The 13,168-nt window shown below is 37.7% G+C and overlaps 1 protein-coding gene across 1 annotated transcript in view; it reads left to right on the top strand.

Annotated features, from left to right (window-relative positions):
• Positions 1–13,168, top strand: part of Taok1 (TAO kinase 1) — a 97,225-nt gene that overhangs the window by 46,775 nt on the left and 37,282 nt on the right. The window contains exons 8-11 of the mRNA XM_026780057.1: positions 5,730–5,823; positions 7,845–7,926; positions 10,195–10,362; positions 10,762–10,965. Of these exons, the coding sequence (XP_026635858.1) occupies positions 5,730–5,823; positions 7,845–7,926; positions 10,195–10,362; positions 10,762–10,965 (548 nt within the window). The remainder of the gene's footprint in view (positions 1–5,729; positions 5,824–7,844; positions 7,927–10,194; positions 10,363–10,761; positions 10,966–13,168) is intronic.

Genomic DNA, 13,168 nt, shown 5'->3' on the forward strand with positions numbered 1-13,168 from the left:
CCTGGTCTACAGAGCTAGTGCCAGGACAGGCTCCAAAGCCACAGAGAAACCCTGTCTCGAAAAACCAAAAAAAAATAAATAAATAAAAGTGAGCCACCACACCTACCTGAATTAAGTTTTGAGCCAGTTTTTTCAGTTACCATATTAAATTAGATTTTTGTCTGAGATCTTAGTTTTTTTGAAAGATAATTGGTTTTATATGTGTATAGGTATTTTTCTCTGCCTGAATCCGTGAGTTCCATTCATGTGCCTGTTATCTGGTATCCAGGGAGACCAGAAGAGAGTGTGTTGGATCCTTGGGACTGTTATTGCCGATGGTTCTGAACCTCTATGTAGGTGCTAGGAATTGAACTCAGGTTTTCAGGAAGAACAGGCAGTTCTCTTAACTCTTGAGCCATCTCTTCAGCCTCAAATTTAAGGGGGAAGAAATAAATCATTTAAAACTTTTACTTTGATCATCTGGTAATTTCTATGTTAACCTAATATATATTGGATAAAATATATTTGCTATTAGTTCAAAAGTAACTTTTCACTGTTGTCTTAAATATCTGTCTGACATTAATGTTTGTTTAACACTTACAATGTACCAACTATTATTATATTTTCTTTCCACAGAATGTTTCTTAGTCATTTATGAATCATTCATTACTATATATGTTACTTTTTTTTTTGAGACAGAGTTTCTCTGTGTAACAATAGCACTAGAACTCTCTTTGTAGACCAGGCTGCCTTCAAACTCAGAGATCTGCCTGCCTCTGACTTCTTGAGTGCTGGGATTAAGGTGTGTGCCACCACTGTCCTGCAAGTTAGTTACTTTTAAATTTAGAAATTAGATGTCCAAACTGCCCCTTTTGGGTAGGCCTTGACTCCTGTTATGGTGGAGGATTACAAATTCAAGGTCTTCCTGACAAGAGAGGGAATTCAAAGTAGCCTGGGAAATTTAGTAAGACCTGCAAAAGACAGTAAGCCAGACTTTATTCAAGTGGAACCATAGTGTTATAGGTATGTAGTGTGGGTTAGAATTGGGAAAGCATACATGCACAGTAATAAATGTTAAGACCTCTGAAATTAAGAAAATAAATTTGGCCAGGCATATGCCACCATGCCTTTATTATCCAGCACTGGAGAATAGAAGACAGGCGGGCAGATTTCTGAGTTTGAGACCTTCTTGGTCTACATAGTAAGAGTTCCAGGCAACCAGGGCCACATAGTGAGAGCATGTCTTTTAAAAAATAATTCTTTTGTTTAAATGAAATTTAGATAGTTTATAAGAATATGAGAAGTTGGTGGTATAGTTTGGTTGGTGTAGTGTACGTATTCATGATGCCTTGTGTTTGGTACCAGTTGCCCAGAGACCAAGCATGATAGCATATGCCTATAATCCCATAACTCAGGAGAATCAGGAGTTTAAGGTCATACTGAGCTACATGATGATTTAGAGTGCAGCCTGGTCTACAAGAGATTCTTTATCAAAAAGAAAGAGAAAAGAAAAGAAAGAAAGAAAATAGATCGAGACAAGTCCTGATGACACATATGGTAATACTAGCATTTGGGTAGAAGGTTTAGGAGAATCTTTATTTGACCTACATAGTGATGTCCAAGTCAGTCAATGCTGCATAGGGATACACTGGATTTCAAAAAATTTTGGCTCTATAAAAAATATATATATATATATATATATATATATATATATATATATATATATATATATATATATATATAGACTAGGCTGGCTGAGATAGATCACAGAGATCTGCCTGCCTCTGCCTCCAGAGTACTGGGATTAAAGGTGTGAAGCACCATGTTCATCAAAAAAGAAAAAAAAATTTAGACTAAAATTGTCTGTTTGAAGGGCTAGAGATACAGCTCTGTTGGTAGATTCACTCTACCTAAGTGAAACCTGGGATTTGATTCCCCTGAACCATATAAAACTAAGAATGAGGCAGAATGGTTAGAAATTCAAAGTCATCCACAACTATATAAGGAAGTTTGCACCTCTCCTGGACTATAAAACCTAGAAGAGATGAGAATAGAGGTCAGCTGAATCTACCTATTTGAAGACCTTAGTAATAACAGAAATGGATATTATTCTTCCATTCATTCCAAATATCTTCAGTATTCCTTTTCTCTTTCCCTGTAGTTCTCCCTCAACCTCTTTGTTTCTAGATTGTGTCTCTGTGTATTCCTGACTATCCTGGAACTTACTTTGTAGCCCAGACTGGAACTCAGAGATCCGCCTACCTCTTCTGCCCAAGTCCTGGGATTAAAGGTGTATACCTCCACTGCCTGGCTTCCTATAGTATTCTTCAAACTACTATGTGAGGTAGAATATAGATAACCTGTTAGCCAGTGAACCAACTGTGCTAACCTAAAGTGTATGTCAGATTTGAGTGTAGTAGTGAGTTCCTGTAACATAGTATGAAATTAGAAATGGATAAGGAGTATGTATGCGAGAGGAAGGTTCAGTGTGGAGATTAAAAGGTCTGGTAGAGTTAGTAAAGCATTCATTCCTGGAGATGACTTAAGAGTTATTAGAGATCAAGGAAAGTAGGGAAGAGAGTTAGTGTTTATAGAAGCAATCCATATTTGGGATAACCTAGTATAGCCAAATAAAAATGATGGGAACTTAACCTAATGAGGCATTCCTCACTGCAGAGAAGAGACCTGGTTTGCCTGAGATGTCAGAAACCAAAAAGTTATTCTCACTGTTTGGAACAGGGCATTGGCAGAGAGTGACAGCAGAAATGCTACCTTGGTTACACACAAAATCAGATTATCAAATAAACAGTAAAGTCTCAGTATGATGATTCATTCCTATAATCACAGCACTTGGGAGACTGAAATAAGAGGATTGCCATGAAGTCTAGGTAAGCCTGCACTGCAGAATAAGACTAAAATCGGGTGAAAGGCAAGGGAGGAGGTAGTAGGAATAATATTTGCCATTGTTAAAGTACAGTGTAGCAAATACTGTGGTTTTGGATTGAAATTTGAGATGAAATGCTGAATTATTCTTTGTTTTTTCTTTTGTTTTTGATTTTTTTTTTTTTTTGAGGCAGGGTCTCATGTAGCAGACTGTTTTGAAGTTCACTATGTATACCAGGCTGCTGACTCTGCCTCCTGAGTGCTGAGACTAAAGGCTTGCACTACCACACCTGGCTATTATTTTTAATAATGTAGAAAGAAATATGTTATATGTGTCTGTTAAGTTTTTGCATATGTCCTTTAATTCTGTCTGTTGAAAAGATGTAAAAATGGGGGGCTGGAGAGATGGCTCAGAGGTTAAGAGAACTGACTGCTGTTCCAGAGGTCCTGAGTTCAATTCCCAGCAACCACATGATGGCTCACACCCATCTATAATGATATCTGGTGCCCAGAACACTATATACATAATAAATAAAAATTTTAAAAAAAATGTAAAAATGGGCCAGAGAGATGACTTAGCTCTAAAGAGCCCTTGCTGTTGCAGAGAACCACACTTTAGTTCTCATCATTTTTATCAGGTGGTTCAAAACTGCCAGTAACTCCACTGCCAGGGAATCTGACACCCTCTTCTGGTGTCAATGGCTGTCTACAACTCAGGCAGTCGTTTCTTTTTCCTTCTATCATGTGGGTTTTGGGGGATTGAATTCAGGTTATCAGGCATAGTTGCAAGTGCTTTCACCCACTGAGCAATTTTACCTTTTAGAAAAATCTGAACTCAGGGGCTGGAGAGATGGCTCAGCGGTTAAGAGCATTGCCTGCTCTTCCAAAGGTCCTGAGTTCAATTCTCAGCAACCACATGGTGGCTCACAACCATCTGTAATGAGGTCTGGTGCCCTCTTCTGGCCTGCAAGCATACACACAGACAGAATATTGTATACATAATAAATAATAAATAAATATTTAAAAAAAGAAAAATCTGAACTCAGAATAAACAAATAACAGAATAATAAAGTAAGATGAAAATAAAAACTCAGTTAAGCAGAAAATTGAAAAATAGAAGACATCATTGAAACTAAAATCTGGCTACTTATGAAAGTCATTAAAATTGATAAACCTTTTTTCATTTTGGTTAGAAAAAAAGATACAAATTTCTAATATTAGGAATGAGAGAAACCAGGTGTGATAGATCACATTTATAATCCCAAGATTTAGGAAACTGACGGTAGGTGAATCACCATGGTTTGGAGCTAGTCTGGCCATGTAGTGAGTTCCGGTTAGCCTGGTCTATAGTGTGAGACATTGTCTAAAAAGTAAAATCAAAGATAGGGGCTGTGAATGAGAAATAACAATTAATATTGATTATTAAAGATTATGTAGGGGACTAAACAGATGCATTAGCAGTTAAAGTACTCATACTACTCTAGGGGATCTGACATCCTCTTCTGGTTTCTTGTATACATACCCTATGCAGACACAAACAAATAATTTTAAAATAGCAACAAAAATAAAAGAGAATGAAGGCCAGGGGAGATGTGAATAGGACACTTGCTTTGTAAATATGGCCAGAGTACCAATCTCAGCACACAGGAGGCAGATACAAGCGGATCTCTGTGAGTTTGAGGCCAGTCTGGTCTACAGAGTGAGTTCCAGGACAGCCAAGGCTACACAAAGAAACCAGGCTTGCAAAACAAAACAAAAAAAGAAATCCCTGTGTTAGGGCAATAAAGGAAGACACTGATCCATATGCAAAGGTGTGTATAACCATGTGTACCCCCAAAAATGATATGAAAATATGAACAGTTTTCTGTCTGAATTTGAAGACTCGATGTAGTGGTCTGATTCCTTGACAGACACAGATGATTAAAACGACATATGGCAATATTGATTAGGGTTTTGGAACCAAACTTCAATGGAGTTTGCTATCAGGTGACTCTAACACCATTGAGTGGCACAATTGAATGCATTATCATGTGGTTTTTATGAAAATGTTCTTATATATATTGAAGTATTTAGGGATGGTGGACCATCAGAGCAAGCAGTTTATCTCAATTGAGTCACATTTAAAAGTTCTTTGTAGGAGCTGAAAAAAACTGCACAGCTGTTAAAGTTGCTCTTCCAGAGTACCTGAGTTCTATTCCTAGCACCCACATGGTGGCTCACAGCTATCTGTAATGGGATCTGATGTCTTCTTCTGGTGTTTGTAAAGATGGATCACTCATATACATAAAATAAATAAATAGCCAGGCAGTGATGGTGCAAGCCTGTAATCCCAGTACTCTGGAGTCAAAGACAGGTGGACGGGCCTCTAAATTCAAGGCCAGTCTGGTTTAAAGAATTCCAGGACAGGCTCCAAAGCTACAGAGAAACCATCTCAAAAACAAACAAACAAACAAAAAAAAACCCAAACCAAAACATAAATAAATAGATACATACATACATACATTCATATTTTTAAAGAGAGGTTCTTTGTAGCCAGGTGTTCTGTTGTTCCTGAAGACAGATCGCTCATATACATAAAAATAATAAATAGCCGGGTGGTGGTGGTGAATGTTTTTAATCCCAGCAAGCGGGAGGCAGATGCAGGTGGTTCCCTACAAGTTCGAGGTCTACAAAGTGAGTTCTAAGACAGTCAGGGCTGTTACACAGAGAAACTCTGGCTTCCAAAACAACTAAATAAAAAAGGTCTTTCTACAATTTTTTAAATTAAGCTTAAAGTTGTTTTCAAAATGTGTTCTTTAAAATTTGATCAACATTTTACTATTCTTATATATTCATATTTTAACAAAAGGGTTTCTTCTCTTTCATAGCGGAGAGGAAGCCTCCTTTATTTAATATGAATGCAATGAGTGCCTTATATCACATAGCCCAAAATGAATCCCCTACACTACAGTCTAATGAATGGTGAGTATTCCCACAAGATATTGATTAACGTTTTGAAAATTTTGTAAATATTGATAAAATATAAATTGTTATCAATATGATTCAATTTTATATAAGTAAATGTACTACTTGAAAAGTAAGTAGGTTTACTTTTTCATTAAATTTTTGGAGCACAAAAAATCCTAATAATTTTTTTTAAAATATTTATTTATTATGTATATCATATTCTGTCTGTGTATATGCCTACAGGCCGGAAGAGGGCACCAGACCTCATTACAGATGGTTGTGAGCCACCATGTGGTTGCTGGGAATTGAACTCAGGACCTTTGGAAGAGCAGGCAATGCTCTTAACCTCTGAGCCATCTCTCCAGCCCCTAATCCTAATAATTTAATAGTGTTTTTAAGCATTAATTTTTACAACAAAATGTATAGATTGTTATAACCTGTTGTGATAATCATTTGATAAATAGATTATCATCTACATTATAAAAGACATAGATAAGATGGTATGATTTTTTTTCTTTCAAAATTGTTAGTTTATCTAAAACCTTGGGAACACTCTAGCTAACTATGTTATTCTCATTTCTCTGATTTTTCTTCTGGTGTGTAGTCTCTGACTTGATAAAACTTCATGTTAAGTAGTATGTGGAGAAGAGATTAACAAGTTTAGACTAGAATTGTTATGAGTTGAAAAAATTGTGCATTAGTTACTTTTCTCATTTCTGTAACAAAAGGCAAGTTAAAGAAGGAAGAGGTTATTTGAAATGACAGTTTAAGGATATAGTCCATCATGATGGGGAAGGCATGATGGTAGGAACTTGATACATTGTGTCTTCAGTGAGGAATTGCATAGAGATTGATCCTGGAGCTCCATTTGCCTTGCCCTATTTATTCAGCCTGGGACTACAGCCATCTACATTCAGAGTGGGTCTTCCTCAGTTGTACCTTCCTGGAAGCACCCTCATAGATCCACTCAGGTGTGCTTCCATGGTAATTCTAAATTGTGTTCAGTTGATAGAATTAGCCATTACCATTCTACCCCTTTTCAGCATTACACTTCTTCCCCCTAAAGTTGCATGTTCATTTCTTAATACAAAATATTATTTTATCTCTGAAAGTTTCCATAGTCTTTAACAGTTCCAACATTATATAAAAACCCACTGCCTGAGGTCTCTTCTGAGAGGTAAGGTAAACTTGTGATCACTTGTACAATGAAAAACAATTTTCTGTGATCCCTGCCTTTAGGAGGATGAGGCAGGAGGATTACTTCAAGTTCAAGTCCAGCCTGGGCTATAGTGTGAAACCCTTTCTCAAAAAACAAACAACAACAACAAAATTTGTTACCATTTTAATATTGGAGATAAACGTTGATGGAATAATTATTTATTGGATGATCACTGAACTCCCATGAACAATACTATAATGACACATTATAGGCTTTTAATATTTTAAAAATATATCTATTGGTTTTCTAGATTTTTAATAGAAGCCCTATCCTTTTGGTCAGGGTCAGCAATTTCTCAGGTGTTTATAAATGCTCTTCTCTCCTGGTCTACAGAGTGAGTTTCAGAACTACTGAAAAGATCTGTCTTGAAAAACAAAACAAACAAAATGTTCTTCTCCAGAGGGAATAAGAGTTATATTCTAAACATGTTCTATAGAAAACAATCCAAAGTACAAATAAGAAGATAATTAAAGGGAGGAGTCTGGTATTTGAATGGAGAAAAACCCTGGATGGCCTTTGTTCCTTTTGACTCAGTATTGAGTGATTTCTGATAGATAAATCTGTGAAACAGGATTTTTTTCTAGCTAAGTATACAGTCTGCCATGGCACTCTACCCCCAGCCTAGGATTTTTAAATGTTCTGTGTTAGTCTATTTTTGGAAAATTTAACAGTAATTGGTTGCTTTGGATCACCTTGAATAGATAAAATTATATTATCATTTCTTTTCCATTCTTCCTTCCGTGAGTAGGCTTAAGCCTTTTGGATGTGTTTTTAAAGGAAATAGCAATATGTTCACTTGATACTTTCTTTACAATAGGTCTGATTATTTTCGCAACTTTGTAGATTCTTGCCTCCAGAAAATCCCTCAAGATCGCCCTACATCAGAGGAACTTTTAAAGGTCAGTTTATAAAACTCCATTATCTTTAACCCTTAGAAAACTATTTAAAATTGCTTTGTTGGTTTTTTTTCTCAATCAGGATTAACTATATTAGTTTTCAATAAAATATGAAATTTGGGGCCAGTGAGATAGCTCAGTACGGGCACTTTTTTCCAGTGCAAAGAACTTGCATTGAATCCCTGAAATCCACATGGTTGAAAGGCGAGAACTAATTTCAGCATACATGTTTGTGTTGTGTTCCCTCTTCATAAATAATAAACAAATGCAATCAAGGCTTTGTAGTTCTAAAACAACCATTTAAAGTTTTTTTTTTTTTTTTGTTGTTGTTGTTGTTGTTTTCCAGTGCTGGCACTAGAATGGGACTACATATTAAGCATGTACTGTTATTCAGCTATTTTCCCCAGGCTATTTAAATACTAATTTTTCTTTATGAGATAGTGTCTCAACTCTAGCTGTGACTGTCCTGGAAATTACCATATAGACACCAGGCCTTGAGTTCAGAGATCCCCCTGCCTCTGCCTCCTAAGTGCTGATATGAACCACCCACTCTGCTAAAAATACTAATATTTTTAGATAATTATCTCTTGAAACATGTATTTGTGATTCTGGGTATTGAACTCAGGACTTTGAGTGTAGTAGGTCGGCGTTTTCCTAATTGAGCAATACCCCTAGTCCTTGGTAACTTACCTTAGATACTGTATTTTTGTTTTAAAAGATTTTTTTGGGGTGTGTGTGGGGGAGTGCACAAATGAGTGAGACAGGGGTGTGGGGGGGAGGGAGGTATTTCTTCTGAGGCAGGATCTCAGCTAGGCTAGAAGCTAGCGAGGCTTACTGCTCCTCCTCCATTTATAAGCACTTCAGCTTGTTACGGATGCTGGCATCCAAACTCTTAACTCACTTAGCAATGAAATACTATAAAAATTATGTAGCTTTAGATTGACAAGGTGACCTAGTGAGTTAAGGCACTTGCTACCAAACCTGAAGAACTGAGTGCTATCTCTGGAACTCATATTATAAAAGGAGAAAACTGACTCTTAAGAGGTTGTCTTCTGTCCTCCACATAGAATTTTAATGTATTTTAATGTACATAATGATTTTAATGTAGTTTTTTTTGCTTTTTGGTTTCTCTCCCTCCCTCCCTCCCTTCTCCTTCATCTCTATCTCCCTCTCTTTTTCCCTCCCCAAGGTCTCATCATGCTTTGTCTGGTATAGAACAAATATATAGACCAGACTGACCTTGCACTCTCAGAGATTCTCCTGTTTGCCTTCCCAGTACAGGGGTTAAAAGTGTCTGAGAAAATGAATGAATAAATAAATAATATGGCATCTTGACGAGGTAGTAATGAACATTTGACTCTAGCTAGTTGTTTCCACAAGATTTATATAAACTTTATTTATTTATTTGTATGTGCAGTTGTTTTGCCTGCATGTATGTTTGTGTGAGGGTGTCAGATCCCCTGGAATTGGAGTTTCAGGCAGATATGAGCTGCCACGTGAGATATGAGCTGGGAATTGATCCCGGGTCCCCTTGAAGAGCAGCCACTGCTCTTAACCACCGAGCCATCTCTCCGGCCCTCTATATGAACTATTTTTACATAATTTTTTCACCTACAGATGTCAGCTAAATTAAACTACAACAAATATCCATACATACATTTGATAATATTGTTCCATCACATTATATAGAAAAACAGTAAAAATTTTCCATACTGCTTTTGTAGTTCCAGGGAATAAGCTCACCTATCTATGGTCTCAGAAATAAAAGCTTGGCCAACTGAGCACTCACACTAGCAACACATTTTAATAGTCTGGGCATGGCTGTTTATGCCTGTAATTCAGCACAAGGAGGACCACGAGTTCAAAGCCAGCATTTGACTGTGACAAGAAAAAGAATTCCATAATGTCTAAGTTCTTATTACTTAATTTATTGATAGTAAATTTTCCTAGTTAAATCAAGCATGGGGTTTTTTTTGTTGTTGTTTTTTTTAGAATTTATTAGCTTTGATAATTTCAACTGTATTTTCATTGGCCAACTAAATATATCATGATGAGGATTTTATTCAAGAGTATTTATGAAGGTACAAGTTGAATGTGGAAATTACTACTTTCTAAGTATCAGAGTCATAGATGTAATAGAATTAAATAGCTATAGATTGTATGAATTGTGTATCATAGGGTAATAACTGTAGATTGAAAAAGGAATATATTTGAACTAATTAAGGAAAAAAAGTAACTTTTTTTTTTTTTTTAAATTTTCTGCTCTTCCAGCACATGTTTGTTCTTCGAGAGCGCCCGGAAACAGTGTTAATAGATCTCATTCAAAGGACAAAGGATGCAGTAAGAGAGCTGGACAATCTGCAGTATCGAAAAATGAAGAAACTTCTTTTCCAGGAGGCACATAATGGACCAGCGGTAGAAGCACAGGAAGAAGAGGAGGTATAATTGCCCAAATTTTTAGTTGCATTTATTATTGATTTCTTACACTACTTGTTCAGCCAAACATACTTTTTATATCCCTGGTTCCAGTATATTGTGCTCTTATCATTGATGCTCTGAAATTCTAGTTATGAACAAAGGTCTTTAATGTTATTTTAGGGGTATGGGATTTATCTCATTTGTAGAGCAGTTGGATCCTGGGTTTGGCCTTTAGCTCAAAAAAAAAAAAAGAAATTTTGTTACTGTATACTTTCTATCAAACCCTTTATATTGTGTAGTAAAGGATACAAGAAGTCTTTTATTAAAGAAACCTGTTTGTGTTCATCAGGCTTTTCTTCTCCTTTAATCTATAATTGAGAAAAGATTTGGATATTGTAATTTAATGCTCTTTTCCTTTAGGAGCAAGATCATGGTGTTGGCCGGACAGGAACAGTGAATAGTGTTGGAAGTAATCAGTCTATTCCCAGTATGTCTATCAGTGCCAGCAGCCAAAGCAGCAGTGTTAACAGTCTTCCAGATGCCTCAGATGACAAGAGTGAGCTTGATATGATGGAGGGAGACCATACAGTGATGTCTAATAGTTCTGTCATCCACTTAAAACCTGTGAGTATTGCCTTTTCCTGGGGGGAGAAAAACAACAACAAAAAAACCACCTCAACTTTGATCCATCATTTTCTTTGACTGATTAATTCAAGAGGTTTTTTTGGCACACACCTGAATCCCAGCACTTGGAAGAATCAGGAATTCAAGGGCTGCCTCAGCTACACAGTAAATTTGAGGCTGGCTATATGTGACTCTGTGTTTCATCACCATCACCACTGTCCTTTAAAAAAGGAAAAAAGAGGGCTGGAGAGATGGCTCAGAGGTTAAGAGCACTGATTGCTCTTCCAGAGATCCTGAGTTCAATTCCCAGCAACCATGTAGTGGCTCACACCCATCTATAATGAGATCTGGTGCCCTCTTCTGGCATACAAGCATACATGGAAGGAATGTTGTATACATAATAAATAAATTAAAAAAAAACCCCACAGTTCGTGTATGCTAGAGAGCTGGCTCAGTGATTAAGATCATTTGCTTTTTCAGAGGACTGAGTTTGTTTCTCTGCATCCACAACAAGCAACTGTGTCGCAGGTCCAAGGGATATAATGCCCTCTTCTGGACTCCATGGACATCTGCATTCAAAATGTAAAGATAATTGTGTATGTGCATATTCATGTACACAAACTTTAAAATTCAGGGTTACATAGAGGACAACATCCTCCCACCCCATGCCCAGAAAAGCAAACTTTAGATCATTTTTGTTTTCCATAGCAATGGTCTGAAGTGTTAATCTGTTACCTGGATTTGGGAAATTGCTGTTTTGAAATACAAAAAGACATGAAACTATTTTAGAATAAAAAAAAATATATTACATAACCTATGGTTGGAATATTTGGGAATATCAAGAATATATATTTGAAATTTATGAATAGTAGCAATTAGAAGATAAAATAATTGCTGGGTGGCGGTGGCACACGCCTTTAATTCCAGCACTCAGGGAGTCAGAGGCAGAGGCAGGTGGATCTCAGTGAGTTTGAGGCCAGCCTGGTCTACAAGAGCTAGTTCCAGGACAGGCACCAAAAACTACAGAGAAACCCTGTCTCGAAAATTTATTTTACATCCCCCCCCCCAAAAAAAAAGAAGAGGACCCCTACTTTCCTTTGATGTTAAATATGAACTTGAAATAAATGTTTGTAGTATTAAGTCACTGGGATTTGGGAGGGCTGTTTCTTACTGCCCCATGATCTTGTGTAGCTCACTGTTACACTGAATTAGGATCCCCTTGAGATTGTGAGAGTCCTTAAAACAGGAGTTGTTCATATAGTTTGCATTTCTGGGACTACCCTATAATACATAGTGAGCAAATAAATGTTTGTTGAGTTAATAAAAAAAAAAGGAATGTTGCTTATCAATCTTGAAGAACAAGCTAAAGCATTTCAAAATCTCAAATGCAAGATGGGGGAGAATGGTCCCATCCTTGGGCCTCAGTGCACAGGCAACTCTGTGAGCACAAGCTGCCAGCTCCTCTTCCCCGGGGACAATGCGACCTGCTAACGACAGTGCTGGCTTCTCCCACAGGGCCACTGCACCTTGTACAGCGTCCTGTGAAAATCCCAGCCCCGTTGACTTTGAAGGAGTAAGTCTCTTCCTTTGGGACATGGAGAGCAGATGCCAGCTCCTAGGACAGGTCGGCAGGCATAGTCTGGGACGTCTCCATGCCTGTTTCCTGCCTTGCTATGTCTCTCCTTCTGATGCAATCAGTGGAATTCTGAAAATGCAGAGTACCACGTGCCTGGCAGATATCTCTCTGGGCGTCTCATCCTGCTGTGCCCAGGTCTTGGGTACAGTCAGATGCTCTTTCTCTCCACAGGGTTCCTCTGTGGCCATGTGGCCCGGTTTCAGACTTCTTCCAGAACCTTGCTGAAACACTATTCCCCAGAGTAGCCATGGCTCCCCACGGGTGTATACAAAGAGTTCTGCACTGCCATCAGGATGCTTGGTTGCCCTCACTGTTGGGGCTTCCGTCAGCACTCACACCACCACATGTGTGAGCTCGCTGATCTCTTACCATCCACCTCTCTCACGGAGTGTCAGGTCTGTGGGACCAGGGGCTATTCTTCATTGCCTCAGTATCAAGGGCTGAGGACTGCCATCCGATGAAGATTTGTTGAATAGAGACAGACGGAGATGTAAGTCGTGAATCTCGAGTAAATAGACAAAAGCAGCTGAAGCCTCATCCTTACAAGAGAATCTGAACAGCCATGTG

This window comes from Microtus ochrogaster, chromosome 7 (assembly GCF_000317375.1).
Source record: "Microtus ochrogaster isolate Prairie Vole_2 chromosome 7, MicOch1.0, whole genome shotgun sequence".
NCBI classification, from domain to species: Eukaryota; Metazoa; Chordata; class Mammalia; order Rodentia; family Cricetidae; genus Microtus; species Microtus ochrogaster.